The 19,597-nt window shown below is 44.7% G+C and overlaps 1 protein-coding gene across 1 annotated transcript in view; it reads right to left on the bottom strand.

Annotated features, from left to right (window-relative positions):
• The window catches only part of Smg1 (SMG1 nonsense mediated mRNA decay associated PI3K related kinase), a 105,241-nt gene extending 98,066 nt beyond the window's left edge, over positions 1-7,175 (bottom strand). The window contains 1 exon segment of the mRNA XM_028867783.2: positions 6,762-7,175. Coding sequence (XP_028723616.1) covers positions 6,762-6,847 — 86 coding nt within the window. The 5' untranslated portion in view covers positions 6,848-7,175.
• Positions 7,176-19,597: the final 12,422 nt, after the last annotated feature.

Genomic DNA, 19,597 nt, shown 5'->3' with positions numbered 1-19,597 from the left:
ATAAATAAAACACTGATTGGCCAGTAGCCAGGCAGAAAGTATAGGTGGGACTAACAGAGGAAAATTGAGGGAACAGGAAGGCAGAGAGAGAGACACTGCCAGCCACCACCATGACAAGCAGCATGTGAAGATGCCGGTAAGCCACAAGCCACAAGCCACGTGGCAAGGTACAGATTTATAGAAATGGATTAATTTAAGATATAAGAACAGTTAACAAGAAGCCTGAGCCATTAGGCCAAACAGTTTAAATAATATAAGCGTCTGTATGTTTATTTTATAAGTGGGCTTGGCGGGACCCAGACAGAAAACTCTCCAGCTACACCCAGGCTGGTCTCGAACTCAGAGATCCTCCTGCCTCTGCCTCCCAAGTGTTGGGATTAAAGGCGTGTGCCACCACTGCCCAGTTGGCACATGCCTTTAATCCCAGCACTTAGGAGGCAGAAACAGGCAAAATTCGGGGCTAACATATTCTACAAAGGATTTCCAGGCCAGCCAGGGCTATGCAGAGACCCTGCCCACCTGTATTGTAATCCTAGCATTCCAAAAGTTGACTGAGCAAGGAGTAAAACCAGCCTGGGCAGCCAGGCGGCAGCAGTGGTGAAACATACCTTTAATCCCAGCACTCGAGAGGCAGAGGCAGGTGGATCTCTGAGTGTAGGCCAACCTGGCCTACAGAGTGAGTTCCAGGACAACCAGGGCTACATAAAGAAAGCTGTCTTGGGAGGGTCTGGAATATAATAGTGAGACCCTGTCTCCAAAGTAAAAACGCAACTTCTGTTTGTTTTGCTTTTTGAGAGTTCCTTGTATAGCCCTGGCTGTCCTGGAACTAGCTCTGTAGACCAGGCTAGCCTCAAACTCAGAGAGATCTGCCTGTCTCTGCCTCCCAAGTGCTGGGATTAAAGGTGTGAACCACCACTGACCATCTTAAAAGCCTTTTCATTATCAGATATAAATATCTAAAACTTCAATTTCACAACACTTCTATCTTTTGATCTTTCACATGCAGTTTTGTACTCCTGAGAATTTTGATCTGCCTACTAAAAATGATAACTAGTCCTAATACTGTGTCATCCATTTAGAAGCCTAAAAATAGAAAGGCCCTATGACACATACCAGTAACTCCAACCACTCAAGGTTGAGGGAGGAGGACCTGAAGTTTGAGATCAGCTTGAGCTACAGAGTAAGACCTATTCTCAAAAAAAAAAAAAAAAAAGGTCTGGACAGGTAAAACTTAAGCACTAACAAGACACCTAATATACAACAATACATACGTGTTAAATAACAATACTCAGCTGTTAAATAAACTAAGACTCCCAAATATAGGAATAAGATCTATTGGATGCATTCTTCTTTTTCCAATATTTACTCTGTATTTTGTGTGTGTGTGTGTGTGTGTGTGTGTGTGTGTGTGTGTGTGTGTGTGTTCAGATCCTGTGGAGCCAGATTTACAGACAATTGTAAGCAACCAAAAGTGAGTGCTGGACTCAGGAAGCAGAGGCAAGTAAATCTCTTGTGAGTTCCAAGCCAGCCTGTCTACAGGTCAACTTCTAGGATAGACAGGACTACACAGAGAAATCCTGTCTTCAAAAACCAAAAAAGATGGGCTGGAGAGATGGCTCAGAGGTAAGAGCACTGACTGTTCTTCAGAGTCCTGAGTTCAATTCCAGCAACCACATGGTGGCTCACAACCATCTTAATGAGATTGTGCCTCTTCTGTATACATAATAAATAAAAAAATCTTTAAAAAAAAAAAAAAAAAAAACCAAAAAAGAAAAAAACAAAACAAAGTGAGTGCTGGAAATTAATCTTACTTAGACCCTAGGAAAATACTGGAAGCATTCTTAACCACTGAGCCATCTCTCTAGCCCACTCTTTAAAAAAAAAAAAAAAAGTTAATCTATGTTTAACTCCAATGTCAAATTATAATCTATGTTTAACTCATGTCCTTGTCAATTTAGAATATTAAAATGTACAATAATAAACTACATATTTAACTTTAAAACACAGAATTCTGGTTGAACATGTGGCACATGCCTGTAACCTCCCAGCCCTCAAGTGGTGAAGATAAGAAGTTTAAGGTTGGGTCTCTTCTGGTCAGCCTGGGCTATATGAGACCCTATGTCAAAAAAATTTAACATTTTTTTACTTTATTTATTTACTCTGTGTGTGTGTGTGTGTGTGTGTGTGTGTGTGTGTGTGTGTGTGTGTGTATGGCACATGGGTGCCTCCGTGCTTATGTGGAGGTCACCTACAGGAATCGGTTCTCCACCATGTAGTTTCTGGAGTTCAAACTCAAGCCACAGACCTGGTGCTAAGTGCTTCTTACCCACTGACCCATCCCCTCCCCAAAAAGAAATGTTTCTTTAAGACATGGTCACACAATGTTGTCCTGGCTGGCTATGAACTCATATATCCATCTGCCTCTGCTCTGGAGTGTTGGGATTAAAAGCATGCACCACTACACTCCGCTCAAAAAACTTTTGAGGCTGCCGGGCGGTGGTGGCGCACGCCTTTAATCCCAGCACTCGCGAGGCAGAGCCAGGCGGATCTCTGTGAGTTCGAGGCCAGCCTGGGCTACCAAGTGAGTTCCAGGAAAGGCACAAAGCTACACAGAGAAACCCTGTCTCGAAAAAAAAACCAAAAAAAAAAAAACTTTTGAGGCATTCTAATGTCTCTTTTTTGGGTACAGCTAGGTATTTCCCAAATAGGTAAAATCCAGAAAATGATAGACTTTGGCTAGTGGCAACAATAGGTCTCTTTTCAGCACAAAGTGGTAAAAAAAAACAAAAAAACTACCATTCCTGTTTTTCTGTGTGGGGGGAAAAAAAAGATATCCAAAAAAATCCCAACCAAAATCTTCCCAACTTTTTGCATGAGATAGTCACAGTTTGCAAGTAAGTAATAAGACTAATCTAACACCACTCATTTCTTTTTCTTTACAAAACAGAATCTAGCTAGCTAGCTATACAGCCTAAAATTTACAATCCTCCTGCCTCTGCCTCCCAAGTCTCCCAAGTACTGAGATTACAGACAGGTATGTGGCACCACAACCCCACACTGAGCTCTTGCCTAACCATTCTGAAATGTTGAGAATACAATGAATTTTAAAAAGAGAAAAAACAAACAAACAAAAAAGACTAGAGCCAGGCAGTGGTGGAGCGTGCCCTTAATCCCAGCACTCAGGAGGCAGAGGCAAGCAGATCTCTGAGTTCAAAGTCAGCCTGGTCTACAGAGCAACTTCCAAGACAGGCAAAACTACACAGAGAAACCCTGTTTGGAGTAGGGTTTGGGGGGACCATGGAAGGACTACAAGGCCAGTGCTCTATAAACACTTAACTTTTAAAAGTTATTTCTAGTGGTCTTGGTAAATTTGCTTTATTCCCTTACCAAAATAGCCTATTATTCAGCCACCAGAGACACTTCCTGTGGATATGTGTGAGGGATTCCTTTTACTATGACTGAAAGGACAAACTGGCAAACAAATACTAAGAGAAGCTGACAAGAATTGCACTTTTTCTGTTGTTTTGAGGCAGGGTATATGTAGCTCAGACTGGCCTGGAACTCACTATGTAGCAGAAGATGACCTTGAATTTCTGATCTTTCTAACTCCACATCACTGAGGAATTATTGGTATGTGCTACCACACCCTGGTTATGCAGCTGGGGATCAAACTCAGGGCTGCTTCTCGAATTCCCAACCCAAGAATTGCTTTCTCAACTGCCTGAATCCTCCTCACCTGCCCTCCTGAAAAATCAGAGAAAAAAAAAAAAAGGTAGAGAAAGGCAAATAATTGCTTTTAATAAAAATTATTTGCATGAAAATAGGCCTGATGATAACATATTTATAATGCCAGCACCTAGGAAGTGGAAACAGGATCAGGAGCTCAAGGACATCCTCAGCTACAGAGAACCTTTGGGGGCGGTGGTGGGGCAGAGGGCCTGAAGAGAGAACTCTCAGCAACTATGGGCATTTGCTGATCTTGCAGAGCACCAGAGTTTGGTTCCCAGCACCCACATAATGACTCATAATTGCCTGTAACTTCAGTCCAAAGTGTCTAACTCCCTCAATCTGACTTTTCCTGGCTCTCCTGGTGCACATACATATACTACAGGCACATATATACACATAAAATAAGTAAATTTTTTAAGATTCAAGGGCCAGCAAGATGGCTTCCCAAGTAAAGAAAGGCACTTGCTGCCAACCCTGATGACCATGAGAGACTCCACATGGTAGAAAAAAAGAACAGACTCCTGATATCCACTCACTGATCCACTCATTGCTCACTGTGGCAGAGAAATGCTCACACAAATAAATTTAAAAACTAACAAAATGCCGGGCGGTGGTGTCGCAAGCCTTTAATCCCAGCACTCGGGAGGCAGAGGCAAGCGGATCTCTGTGAGTTCGAGGCCAGCCTGGTCTACAGAGCGAGATCCAGGAAAGGCGCAACGCTACACAGAGAAATCCTGTCTCGAAAAACCAAAAAAAAAAAAAAAAACAAAAAAACTAACAAAAAAAGATTTGAACAAACTATACAGTCTTTCTGAACTTGAAATACATGGGAAGATAACCTCCACTGTGTCACTAGCCTCATCTTTCCGAGGAAAGGAAAGAAGATAACCTCTAATTTTACTATGAATTAAACCATTTTTTCCACTGGCTATTTAGCAAATCAATTATAGCCACCTTACTAATAAATCAAGCTATGTTATGGAGTAAGTCTATATTCCTGTTTCCTCTATAACAAAAGAAAAGCATCGGGGAATGGTGACGCACACCTTCAATCCTAGCACTCAAGAGGCAGAGGCAAGTGGACCTCTGTAACTTCAAGGCCAGCCTGGTCTACAGAGCAAGTTCCAGGACAGCCAGGGCTACACAGAGAAACTCTGTCTTGAAAAATCGGGGGTGGGGGGTGGAAGGCAAGTATTTCCAGCCTTGTAATTGCTACTCCATAGAGGCCAAGTGTGCATCTCATAGTACCCCCTACCCTCAGAGCTCATAGGAAGTTTTCATCCTTTCCCCATACACTCTCACACAGTCAAAAAAATAAAAGCACCTGAAACATTGGCAACATTTACTAACAACCTATGTATATATTCCTTAACTGTATAAACCATTCTGCTTTGTATCTGTCAAGCTAGGAAGTCAGGTGACCCAAGCATGTGCTGGAATTTTGGGATTTATTTCTTTAGAACTATAAGCTATTATTTTCCAAAAGCTGTATTTGACAAGAGCATTTTAGTCTTTTAAAGAATTATTAACTTCTCTTAAATATACAGGTCATGATGCAGAAAAGTAGAATCCATTTTTTGTTTGTTTTTTCTAGACAGGGTTTCTCTGTGAAACAGCCTTGGCCTGGAACTCTTGTAGACCAGACTGGCCTCAAAACTGGAGATCCTCCTGCCTCTGCCTCCCAGTTGCAGGGATTAAAAGTGAGCACTATCACACCTGGCTGTAGAATCCATTTTTAAATGAGAGCTCTATCAAAAGCCAAATTAAAGTTTATTTATCATCTAATATGTTAGCTGCTTAAAATCAAATTTCAAACATTTCAATAAAAGTAGAAATAACAAAGCAAGTCAATGTAAATAATTAGTCAGCTTGTTTTAACACACTGCACAAACCCTCATACAGGGAAAGTCAAAGCTACGATTTACAAACACTTTTAACCACTTCATATCTTGATTCTAGACTCAAGCATTCATTTTTAAAATTATTTAGTCACAAATATCAGTTCTCAATAGACACAATGTTTAGGAATGCACATTAGACAAAACTAAGTGTACCCCTATTAACCAAAGATCATTTTAATTTCTCTACCAACCCTTAAAATGTTACATCCTAACCTCTCATAAAATCCTTCATGTCCAAACCGTTCTAGAAAGCAAGACCAACCCCCAAAACGTGTGTGCTTTCCATTCACATAGCCAATTTCTGAACAATTACACTGGAGTGTACTCCAAAGAATGCATCGACTACCACAGAAATACAGGATTATGCATTTAGGAAATTCTAGGCACTGTGTAGTCACTGAATAGTTGAAGCATTTACTCAGAAAAGAACAGAACCTAAGTTGAGTACAACCGGTCCATAATCAGAAAGACCTGACTGGAAATAACTTTACTTTCGAGTTAATGCTCCCAATATTTTCAAATTAAACCAAATCCCAACTCCTCCATGCAACAAAAAATTTCTCTACTCCTGCGTGCCCAAAATTCACTCCCAGGTGTCTAGGTAAATTGATGTTCATCAGAGTAACTGTTTCTGCAGTTGGGGAAAACTTAAAATTCCCCAGTGCCAGATTGGGTCGATTCCACTCACAGTCTCACAATCTCATCTTTTGGCTGACTAATGTCCTGCCTAAGTCAGAGGAAGGCCTCGGCTGGAGTTCGGGGCTTTTAAAATACATTAATTAACACGTGGGGTGCAGAAGGGAGCAGAGTGAAGGTGGTCTTTTCGCATGGGGACTGGATCAGAAGCGGAGGAAGTTAATGGGTAACAGGGAGAGTTCCTGGACCTCAAATCTCAAAACGGAGAGAGATGGCAGCGGAACGTCCTCCTCCACCGTCCTCGATCCACTCCTCGGGCTGAGGCAGGCAGACGGGCACAGAGGCCTGGGCTGGCCGCGGCCTTCCTGCCCGGGGCCGGGAGGACACCCAGGAAGCCGCGCCCGGCTCCAGGAGCGGCGGGCCTAGGCCGCGCCTCCCAGTCCCACGGGCCTAGGCCTCGGCCAGCTCCAGGCGAGGCTCGACGCGGTCACCTACCTGGGTTGCCAGTCATTCCAGCTCCGCGGGTACTTGGTGCCGCCGCCGCCGCTGCTCAGCCGAGACCCCGGGGCTCTGCGGCTCATTACCTTCCCCGACACGACATGGCCAAGCGCCGCCGCCCAAAGAAGCGCGAGTCGCCGCCTGAACCGGCCGCCGCCGACACTGCGCTCTGGCCCCGGGCTGAGGAGGAAGCCGCGGAGGGGGCGGCCGAGGGCGGGGGAGGCGGACGGCCGTTCCGGGTTCCGCTGGAGCCCGCAACGCAGGAGCAGGAGGCGGGAGCGGCGCGGCGAGAGGGAGGCGGAGGCAGGCTAGGCTACGTCTCTTCCAGGGCAGCGCGCGGCCCGCGACGCTGGGGCCCAGGAGGACGAGGACAGCGAGGAGGCGGTGGCGGCGGCTCCTCACGCTCACACGGCCACGGCTTCCCCGCCTCCCGGCTCCGCCCGCCGCGCCGCCGCTGCCGCACGGCATGCTGGGAGCTAGGGGCGGTGCCGGCGCCCTTGGAGCCTGGAAAGAAGGGCGGGGCACGGGGCGAGGGGCGTGGCCATTGCTTGCAAACTATGGTGGGGGCGGGGCTTATGACAGGGCGTAGGGTCACCTACGAGGGGCGGTGCCGGCGCGCTCCTAGCTCAGGGGAGAAGGGCGGGACCTCTGGGGGGCGGGGTCTGTGCCGAACCTGGAGAGGGGAGGGGCGAAAGCCAGAAGGCGGGGCTTGATAGAGAGGTGCGGGAGTCATGGGAGCCTCGGCGTCAGGGCGAGGTTTCGCTCGCGTAGCCGAAAGGGGTGTGGCTTTGGGGACAGGGCAAGAACTACGTGAGGGGCGGGGACGAAAGAGACCTCTCTGAGCTTCTTGGGCTGCGGCTAGGACTGCGGCTAGTGGAGAGCGCTGTGGCTCCGCCGCGGGGCATCATGGGAGAGGGGAATCTCCGTCCTCGGTCCACACTCGCTCTCCCATACACTCGGGGGACCGGCAGTCAGGTGTGAAAAGACGTCCAATGGAGGACGGGAGGTGGGGCGTGCCCTTGCGCGCCCACATAGACTTGCCCTTGGCGCTCGCGTGCGCCCACCTGCCTGCCACCCTCCTAGAGAGGAAAATGAGACTAATAAAATAGAGGAAGAGGAAGCCAAATCGACACCTTTTCGACCCTCACCTGAAATGTCATGCAGTCCTAATACCTTCTTCCTTTTTCCAAATGTGAAAACCAAGACCACCAACCCCTGCTTCCTGCCACATGAACTGTTCTTGGTAATCCTCTGGTTCCTTCTGGCAGAAAGAGGCTTGTTACCCACACACTCCAGAAAGAATCGCTGAACTATCGGGCACATTGTGTGAACGCAATATACTTCTTTGTGTGAGTGTCCACACACGTGGAGTCCAGAGGACAACCTCGGGTGTTGCTCCTAAGCCTCCAGCTACCGTGTATTTTGAGACAGGGTCTCTCATCGGAACCCTCATTGGCTGGCTAGAGAGCCCCAGGGATCTGCCTGTCGGCTTCCTCAACGCTGGTATTACAAGCAGTGGCACCATATCTGGCTTTTTTCTGGTGAGTTCTGTTGGCAAGGCAAGCACTTTAACAACGGAGCTATCTCCCCAGCCGCAAGCCTGTCTTAAAAAGTGATCAAGATGCTCCTCAAGCAAGTATTTAAACCTTTCCCTGCATAAAGTTTAAGGCCATCATTTTTTATTACAAGAAGTATACATTACTTACGTAATTAAAATGAGTTACCAATGGCACAGTAGGTAGAATGCATGAAGTAACATGGACGAAGCACTGAGTTCCTTCCCCAGCACCCCATCAACGCAGCATGATGACCTGTCTGTAACCCCAGCACTAAGGAAACAAAAATTGGAAGTTGTTCAGGATCACCTTCGGCTACATAACAAGTTCCAGGCCAACCTGAGCTACGTGAGACTCTAACCACACCCACGCCCCGAAAAAGAAAAGTATTACTAAAAGTACTTAATTATGAGGAGATATCTCCCTATGAGTATGTCCCTCATCCTCCCACCTTCTGATCCTCGAGCACGCCCACAAAACCCACAAAGGAGGATCTTTCCAGAAGACAATCAAATTAATTTTCCTCTCCCTGCCAGTCAGTGCTTATCATTGCAGAGGAGGCAGGAAGGAGGAGGGAGACTTCTGAAAAGATGATCTTTGACCCAACAGGATGAATTGGCCAGCCCCAAAGCCTGGTCACCAACCTACCATAAAAAAAAAAATTAATTTAGTGGAACTGAGAAAGTAATTCAGTGTTAGAGTATTTTACTCAACTACCATGTTTGGGGCCCCGGGTTCAATTCCCCAGCACTGAAAAATAAATAATAATGATGATTACTTCAATAAAATTGCTTCATCAGAACAGATATAGCCCATGTGCACACATATCATACTGAAATTGCTCTGGGAGCCCTCACAAATGCCCATTTCCTCCTCATTGAAGAGGGTTCTGCCAGGTGCTTAAATTAAAAGGCTCAGCTAGACTCCAACTCACACCGCTCCAGCATCAGCCTCTGGGGAGCTGGGATTACAGGCATGTGCCACCATGCCTGGCTACAAAAAAGTTATTCTTGTTTTGTTGTTTGTAATGTATGTTTAATTACAAAAGCAGTGATAAATACATAGCCTGGTTTTTCTAATTGCTTATTTTATTTTTAATTATGGGGATGGTGTTCAAAAGGAGACATCAGATCTCCGGGAGCTGGAGTTAACAGGTAGTTTGGAGCCACCTGGTGTGGATGCTGGGAACCAAACTCAGGTCCTCTGCAAGAGCACTACACCTTCTTGAGCACTGTATGGTGAAGCACACCTTTAAGCCCAGCACTCAAAGGCAGAGACAGGGGATCTCTGTGAGTTCAAAGCCAACCTAGTCTATACAGAGAGTTCCAGGCCAGCCAGGACTACATAATGAGACCCTATCTACACACAAAAAAAAATATATAAAAATAGAGCAGTACATATTCTTAACTGCTAAGCCATCTCTCCAACCCCAGTGCACTCTCATATATCATCTATTCACGATTTATTCTTTTACTCAACATTGAGCAAAATTGGTGGAGCACCTGCTAACATAGAATTTGACAACAGGACAGCCACCAACACCCAGCCCTGGAGAAGTTTAGGGAGAACGCACTAAGGGGCTGGACCTTTCCAAGAACAGGCTGGAATACCGACATTTGGTCATGTCCCCTGTCCCACCCTTCAACCCCGGCTCTCAGTCTGGCTGCTGATGTCTTTTGCCTGATGCCATTTCCTAGTTCCAAATTCTGGTATTTAGACTGTTTCCCTCATATTTTTTTTCTCTTAAGAGCAAGCAAGGCTTACTGAGAAGTAACAGCAGCCTGCAACAGGGAGGGTCCCTGAAAAAGGGTGGTCCCCTCCTGGCTTTGTTTGTTTGTTTGTTTGTTTTTTGCAGCATTTTATATTGCCCTTTGCTGGACCAATTTTATGTGTTACCAGGGTTCAAACCCAAGATTTCATGCACACTAGGCAAGTACTCTACCAACTGGGCCATGTCCCTAGTCCCTTCCCTCAGATTCTTTGCTTTTTATGCTGCAGATGAATTGATCCTGCTTCTTTTTCTTTGGGAGCCATTAAGAACTAGCTAATATACACCGGGCAGAGGTGATGCACGCCTTTAATCTCAGCACTCGGGAGGCAGACCCAGGAAAATCTTTGTGAGTTCAAGGCCAGCCTGGTCTACAGAGTGAGATCCAGGACAGGCACCAAAACTACACAGAGAAACCCTGTCTCGAAAAACTGAAGAAAAAAAAATAGATAATATGCCTAATTAATCTCTTTGCCTTCCTTAAGTAGCTGATGCAAATGATGTAATGAGCATATCATGTCAATTATTAGACTCCCAAATCAATTAACAGCAGAATAACCAGAACCTTAGATTTTTTTAGAAAAATTTCACAAGTCTTTTTTAGCCTTTCCAAATCACAAAACACCATGAAAGCAATTCAAAAGAAGGCTCTGAGTTCAATTTTTGACTCAAATAAGAGGAGGGAGTGTTGGCAAAGTCCAGACTCTTACTGAAAAAAAATGGAGATATTAATTGTACTGGCTTCTTAGAGATTTTAAGAGGACCCATAGAACAAAAATCAGAAATCCTTGAGTTAAAAAATCAGATATATGAACCACTTCGGTAGCTCATCAAGGAATAGTACTTCTAATCAAGACTGAAGAACTGAGTTTGATCCCAGGACCCACTTGATAGGAGAGAACCAACACCTGCAAGTTGTCCTCTGACCTCCACATGTGTCATGGTGTGTGTGTACAAATGCACATGCACAATAAATAAATAAATAAAATACACTTTTAAAAAATCAGATCTACAGTTTTTCTGAAGTATATGGCTATTTGACAATTGGAATCCTGTTGATTAAGTCTTTTTGTTTGTTTGTTTTGTTTTTTGTTTTTTGAGACAGAGTTTCTCCTCAAACTCATAAAGATCCACCTGCCACTGCCTCCCAAGTGCTGGGGTTAAAGGCTTGCACCACCACCACCCAGCTGATCAGTTCTTATTTGTGTGTGTGTGTGTGTGTGTGTGTGTGTGTGTGTGTGTCCCCAAGCATGCACAATGCTTTTCCACAGAAATAATTAACCCTTGTAAACAGTGCTAGCAAAGGGTAATGTGAGTCTAGAGCATGTATGAGAGACTCACTTGGCAGAACTTTCCCAGGAAACACTTTTAACAGTTTGCATCCAAAATGGTTAATGTTCTTTCCCCAATAATGCCACTGTGGGAACCTACAGTAAAGGAACTTGCTGGGCTGGCACTCACTTCGAAAGCCTAGAAACCTGAATTCTGTCCCCAGGACCCACATAAAGGCAGAAGGAGAGAACTGACTCCCCATAAGCTGTTCTCTGACTTCCACACACTAAAATAAATAAAGTGTGTTTAAAAAAAAAAAAAAGCCTCATCTCTGCCTCAATGATCAGAAGCCCTGAATGTAGGCCCCAGGCATCAGTCATTACGCTGCCCCTGGGCACGCTTTGTGTGTATCCCTGGAAGTATTCAAGTGCAGACATTCACGAATGCATATCTGACCCCAGAAGCACACTCGGCTTTATTGCCTGCTGCTTTCGATAGGCTGGCTAACCGGCAAGCTCTCAGGACCCACCTGTTTCACTCGAGCCTATGCTGAGGTCCCCGGCGCACGAAGCCATGCCTAGCTTTTGATGTAAGCACCATGTATTTGAACTCAGATCGGGCTTTCAGAGCAAGTGGTCTTACCCACTGCCATCTCCTCAGCCCCCTCCTCAGGGCATTCTCAAGGGTACCCGGCACTGAGGACCACCATTTGAGAGACCCTGAGTGGTGAAGCAGTCAGTTCTCAGTTCCTCTCAACCCCATCTCCCTCACAACATTGTGAATTATAAAGACAAAGATAAACCACTGGGGAAGAGGGAGATGGAAACTGAGAGCCTTGTTTTTTGTTTTTTGTTCTTTTTTTTTTTTAAAGGTGTATTTTTACTTTATCTGTGCTTATGTTCTGGGGGCAGGGCATGTGTACGTGAGTTCAGGCGCTGTCTGGAGGCCAGAGGCATTGGATTCCCCTGGAGCTGGAATTACAGGTCCTTGTATGCCTCCCTACAGGGGTGCAGGGAACCAAACTTTTGTCTTCTACAGCAGCAGTATGAGCTCTTAACCTCTGGTCTTAGTTTGCTTTCTATTGCTGTAATAAAATACTATGATCAAAAGCAATTTGGGGCCAGGGAGTGGTGACGCACACCTTTAGTCCCCAGCACTCAGGAAGCAGAGGCAGGCGGATCTCTATGAATTCGAGGCCAGCCTGGTCTACAAAGTGAGTTCCAGGACAGCCAGGACTGTTACACAGAGGAACCCTGTCTTGAAAAACAAATAAACAAACAAAAAAACAGCAACTTGGGAAGAAAAGGGTTTATTTCACTTATACCTAACCATCACAATCTGTCATCAAAGGGAGTCAGGGCAGGAACCTGGAAATGGGAACAAAGCAGAAGCCATGGAGGAGTTGTACTTACTGGCTTGCTTCTCATGTCTTGCTCAGTCAAATTTCTTATATCATCCAGGACCACGTGCCTAGGAATGGCACTACCCACCATAAACTGGGCCTTTCCACAGCAATGATCAATCAAGAAAACGTCATACCAGCTTGCCTACAGATCAATATTACGAAGGCATTTTCTCAACTAAGAGTCCTTCTTCCCAGATATGTCTAGGTTCGTGTCAAGTTGACAAAAACCAACCAGTACCCCTCTGAGCTCTCCAGCCCCAGGAGCCTCGTTCTTACTCCTGGTTGGGTATTTTCAACTAGTCTTGTCAAATACGAAGGTACATAAGGCTTTCAGGTATCACCCTCTTTTCTTTGGGTGGTTCTACGTCCCTGGCTCTGCTAGCATTTTTCTAGTCCATTTCTGTTTTAAGAATAGAATTTCTAGGGGCTGGAGAGATGGCTCAGAGGTTAAGAGGTCCTGAGTTCAATTCCCAGTACCCACGTGGTGGCTTACAACCATCTGTAATGAGATCTGGCACCCTCTTCTGTATACATAATAAATAAATAAATCTTTAAAAAAAAAAAAAAGAATGGAATTTCTGAAATGTCTGCTGTAAATCAAACAATGAAGGGGAAGATGAATAGGAATCTCACTTATACAACTTAAGTAAAACATAGTTCTCTGAACAGATGAAGATAGGTTTCTTCTGTATCCCAGAAACTAATCAATATTTATTTGTATAATTCAGCTATCATTTGGCTTAAAAGGGCTTATTAGGAAATGTTATCATTTTTACTATTTTCTACAGAGAAAAATTTTTACTGTTTAAAATAACCCTGGACTTTTGAAATACAATCTGTTTTTATGTTCAAGCTATCAGTGTATTATTTCTCCTGCAGTTGTACATCAAATGTCTTTACACTCAAAAAAGGGACAAATACTATAGAATTGTATTACATGAAATATATAGAATATACAAATTCATAGAGACAGAAAGATTAGATGTCATCTCAAGATTGAGAAGGAAGGACTACAGAGCAATGATTTCCTAAGTACAGAATCTCTGTTTCGTGTGATGGAAAAGCCCCACAAAGGGACAGTAGTATCAAGACATAATATCATTAATGTAATAAATCACACTGGGAGCAGTCTGGCATGGTGACACACACCTTTAATCCAGGAAGTGATGGAAGGAAGCAGAAAGGTATATAAGGCTTTAGGACCAGGAACTTTAGCTTTTAAGCTTTTAGGCTTTTAGCAGCAGTTCAGCTGAGATCCATTCAGATGAGGACTCAAGAGGTTCCAATCTGAGGAAACAGGATCAGCTGAGGAATTGGCAAGGTGAGGTTGGATGTGGCTTGTTCTGTTTCTCTGATCTTTCAGCGTTCACCCCAATACCTTGCTCCCGGGTTTTTTTTATTAATAAGACCCTTTAAGGTTCATGTTACAGAACCATTCTTCAACTTGAGGCTCCAAACACTTCATTATCTGGCCCCTCCCCTGTCTTGGAAGGTCCATGTTATCTTTTCAGGGAGAAGTTTTATTCTGACCTCTGTACCCGACCCCCCAAAAAAAGCTAAGCAGTGCTGTCATACTCCCTACTTCTTTCCTTGGTAGTCCTTATCACCATATGCAAGGGTTTCTTTGCACATGTATCACCTGCTTGCCGCCCCCCACCCCAGGATCCTGCTTTGTGAAAGCCAAGGCCACACATGTCCCATCATTACCCCCATCTGTCTCCAGCACCAGGCAGAATATCTGACCCTCAGTAAACACTCAAGAAATAGGGAGAGGAATGGAAATTATCTAAAATGTGGAGCAAGATGGTACACAAATACTCATCTGGCATCACGGCTCAACAGGCCAAAGTGCTTGCCCTATAAGCCAGATGACAGGATTTGATTCCTAGAACCCGCATAAACCACATGAAGGTTGATGGAGAAAACCAACTCCACAAAGCTTCTCTCTAACAAACACATGCATCATGTCTTTTGCATGTCTTTTGCACATGCACACACACATACACACTAGCAATAATTATAATTAATAAATAAATACTCATCTGGAGTAGGGTGAGGTGATACATGCCTCTAACCCAAAGACTCAGGAGGTTGAGGTAAGAGAACTGCAGCTTAGAGATCAACCTCAGCTACACAGGCTAAGGGCCAGCCTCAGCTACACAGGCTAAGGGCCAGCCTCAGCTACACAGGCTAGAGGCCAGCCTCAGCTACACAGGCTAGAGGCCAGCCTCAGCTACACAGGCTAGAGGCCAGCCTCAGCTACACAGGCTAGAGGCCAGCCTCAGCTACGTGGTTGCTCCAGCCCAGCTTGAACTACCTAAGTAATCTCAAAAGAAAAAAAGTATAAATCTCAATTTGACTTTATTGTTTATTGTTGTTGTTGATCTTTGTTTTCATTTTTGTTTTTTGTTTGTTTGTTTGCTTGCTTGTTACCTGCTTGAGACAGTGTCTTGCTATGGGTCCCTGGCCTGGAACTCTCTATGTAGAGCAAGGTGATTTTGAACATACAGTGATCCTTCACTTCTGCTAAGTGCTGGACTACAAGCGTTAGCCATTCCTTACACCAGCAATTATTTTTTCAAATGTGTGGAGCTGAGCAAGAACCCTGAGCCCTATGCAGGCTAAGCACGTGCTTTATGCTGAACTGTATCTCCAGCCCTCAGTTTGACTCTCTCTCTCTCTCTCTCTCTCTCTCTCTCTCTCTCTCTCTCTCTCTCTCTCTCTCTCTCTCTCTCTCTGAAAAAGAGTCTCATGTAGCCCAGGCAGGCCTGGTCTCAAACTCACTATGTACCAAGGATGCAAGCACGGCCTTGAATTCCTGATCCTCCTGCTACCATCTTCCAAATGCTGTAATTATAGACATATACTACTATCCCTGGCCTCAGAGTAATTTCTTTTGTTTTTGTTTTGTTTTGTGACAAGTTCTTTCTATTCGATCTGGCTGTCCTGGAACTCATTATGTAGACCAGCCTGACCTCTAACTCATAGAGATCAATGTGCCTTTGCCTCTAAAGTGGTAGGAGTACTAGGATTGATAGGTATTTCTTTTTCTTTCCTTCTTCCTTTCCTTTCCTTTCTTCTTTTTTTGTTTTGTTTTTTTGAGACAGGGTCTCTGTGTAGCCCTGGCTGTCCTGTAACTCACTCTGTACCAGGCTAGTCTTGAACTCAGAGATCCACCTGCCTCTGCCTCCTGAGTGCTGGGTTTAAAGACATTTACCACCACTGCTCAACTCAGTATGACTTCTTAACAGCAAATGTGATGATATATTTACCTAATATGAAAAGGCTAAGGTTAGGTGGGTTATATATGCCTTATTTTGCCGTTGCCTCTTGCTAGTCACAGAAGTAGAATCAAAGTCTAGTGGAATTAGCAGGTAAAGACGTTTGCCACAAAGCCTGATGACCTAAATCCAATTCCTAGAATCTACATGACAAGAGAGAATTAACTAACTCTTCTGTGCACATTCACCACCAGGTAGTGGTGGAGCACACCTTTAATCCCAGCACTCAGGAGGCAGAGGCAGGTGGATCCCAGTGAGTCTGAGTCCAGTCTCGGCTACAGAGTGAGTTCCAGGACAGTCAGGCTGTTACACAGAGAAACCCTGTCTCAAAAAAAAAAAAAAAAGAAAGAAAGAAAGAAAGTAAAGCATCATTTGATGAAGATATGTGTTGACGAAACAGAGAATGAACACTCTTAGGGTGGGGCAAGTGAGCCATACAGACCAACTAAGTGAACTTTGGCCAAGGCGGTGAGCCTTGGCTCTAATAACAGTGACTGGCATACACTAGTATTTATTGAGCATTTACTATGCCTCCCCCTGAGCCAAACAAACAATGCTATGGGAGTTGTCTAAAGCACACTCTGAGGTAGGTGCCAACGAGGCATTACTGACTAGGACCATGGTACCAGGAGAAACCTAACTGCTTGCTCAAGGTCACCCAGTCAGAGCAGACAGGGCCAGTTGGAGAACAGCAGAGACAGAGTCAGCGGGTACATTGGGTCCCAACCTCACATTTGTAAGAGGTCCAGATTTAGACCTTGGACATTGCCAAATGAGTTTATACTGAGCCCTAAAGACACAGAGCAAGAAGGAAGTCTGGATTTTAAAGTTGTATCCCATCACTGGTTCACCCACACACCTGTGAGGAACATGTGTTCACATCTCCTAATAAATTAGATCTCTGCCTGGTGAATAGATAAGTACATTGTGTTATAGTTAATCTGTCCAATGAACAAACAGAAACTGAAAATACAGCAGAGGACCTGGGAATGTGCCTCAGCAGTAGAGAACTTGCCTTTCCTGTATGAAACCCTGGGTTCCAGCCCTAACACACACACACACACACACACACACACACACACACACACACACACAGCATTTTTACGGGTATAATATATATTATATATATATAGTTGGTAAGATCTAGCACAAATTCTATGCTATTTGCTCTCTCTTTTTTTAGTTTTTTAAAGTATATTTATTGTATTGTATATGTGGGGGGGGGCACACATGTGTGAAGGTTAGGGAACAACTTTCTGGAGTTGACTCTTACCTTCTGACATGTCGGACCTGAGGATGGCATTCAAGTCATCAGGCTTGGCAGCAAGAACCTTTACCTGAGGAGCCATCTCACCGGCCCATTTACTCTTTCTTAAATCTATTGATTAACTGATTGAGCTGAGGATGGAATCCAGGGCCAGATTTTAAGATAGTAAGACTCTAACACTAAGCTGAAACCCAACCTGTTATTTTTTTTATCTTTTTTTTTTTTTTTCAATCCACAAAAATTCCTTAAAGTTTTAAGACACTTGGAACCTTAAAAAACAAAGTTTCGGGCCAGGTGGTGGTGGCACACGCCTTTAATCCCAACACTCAGAAGGCAGAGCCAGGCAGATCTCTGTGAGTTCGAGTCCAGCCTGGGCTACAGAGCAAGATTTAGGACAGGCACCAAAACTACACAGAGAAACCCTGTCTCGAAAAATACAAAACCAAAACAACAACAACAAGTTTCCAGATCTTTCCTTAATTCTTGAAAAGCCCCAAGTCAGGACTTGAACACAGCAACCCCAGCTCCCTTAAGCATCATGACTTTCCTGGAGGTCTGCCAAATGCCTGACCAGGAAACCCAAATCCAGCCATTGTGCAAACAAAACATAAAGCTTCCCTTTGGCTTTTTAAACCCTACACCTGGCCCAGGATTAACCCCTACCAGATACCAAGAACGGAGAAAAGTCATTCCCAAACAGGAGACTCAAGTCTAAGGGTGATGACTTTAATTTTTATTTTTAACGGTGATTTTAAAACACAATATAAATCCATGCCATAGAAGTGTGAAGATGAGCAGAGGGGCTGAGGGTGGGGTGGGTGGGTGGGGGGGTGGGTGGTAGAAAACACAGAAGCTTTCTTGCCCCTGTTCCAAGTTAGGCAGTCTTTGTCCGCGGGTCAGGCTACTTCAGTAAGGGCTATTTTTATAGTGAGTTTTCAAGTTGGTACAGGAGGAATTTGGCTGGGAAACCTCATGACACATTTGAAACCTCCACCCAGGCCGCCTCAGCATGTAGTGGAAGCCAAGTTCCAGTGAATCAGGGCACAAGACGTGCTGTGGCTGGTCACCTTTGTGCTTTCCAAACAATAAATAACACGAGAGGACACTCATGTGACATTGTATGCAACTTGTAAAGGGGAGAACACAAGATGTGGAGAGGTGGAGATTTCCCCTGGCTGCCCTTAGTTACCCAGAGATATTCCTCCTTCTCTTCCTCTTCTCCCCTTTTCTTTGTTGAGAGAATTCTTCCTATATAATCCAAGCTGGCCTTGAATTTGACCATCTCATCTCAACCTCCCAAGTGCTAGACTTACAGGCATGCACCACCAAACCCAGGTATAGACTCTAATGAAATTAGCTCCTGTCTTCCCACTATTAAACCAGTATATATGTAGTAGGGCAGTGGTGGCACACACCTTTAATCCTAGGACTCAGGAGGCAGAGGCAGGTGGATCTCTGTGGGTTCAAGGCCAGCCTGGTCTACAAAGCAAGTTCCAGGACAGCCAGAGCTGTTAGACAGAGAAACTCTGTCTCCAGAAGCCAGTGTGTGTGTGTGTGTGTGTGTGTGTGTGTGTGTGTGTGTGTGTGTGTGTGTAAATGAGATGTAGATTACATAACTAAATTCACCGTTCATGCGGCTGTCACACAATGTTTTTAAAAGGTACCCTGTTGGATTCCTCTCTGTCTTGTGTGTTTGCAAGTGTGTTCAGTCTCTTCCCCAGCTTTCATCCAAAGCTGTGCATGCATGTGTGCATGCTCTGATGAGGCTGTGGGAGAGGTCAGAGGCCAACTTTAGCAGTCACCTTTCTCCTTCCACATGTGGGTCCCAGGGCCCGAACTCAGGTTGCCTGTCCTGTCCTCAGGGGCCTTGTCCTCCACCAGCTCCAGTCTTCTTAAGCAGCTCACCTAAGGTCAGAGTACACAGAAGAAAAAGAAATAGCGTAGAAGTAGTGAGAAGTTAAAAAAAAAAAAAAAGGAAGTAGAGTGTGGTAGAGGAGATAATAACACTGGTTAACATTTACCGGGATTAACAATTTAGCAGTGAGTTGCCCTGGGCTTTATTCACAATTTATTGTCTGCTGAATCCTCAAAATGACCACAGAAAGTCAGTTGCTCTTTTCATTCCTACTTTCTGACTGACTGAGTAGAAGTTTATGGAGGACAAGACTCCCCCGGGTGATAGCTAGACCTGAATCACAAAGTTTCCCCGTCAGTTATTCTTGTATTTTTTTGAGTTGAGCTGGGCATAGTGACTCACACCTTTAATCCCAACGCTAGGGAGGCA

Source organism: Peromyscus leucopus, chromosome 1 (assembly GCF_004664715.2).
Source record: "Peromyscus leucopus breed LL Stock chromosome 1, UCI_PerLeu_2.1, whole genome shotgun sequence".
NCBI lineage: Eukaryota > Metazoa > Chordata > Mammalia > Rodentia > Cricetidae > Peromyscus > Peromyscus leucopus.
The sequence above is the reverse complement of the archived record's forward strand: the minus strand, read 5'-3'. Positions and strand labels throughout refer to the sequence as shown.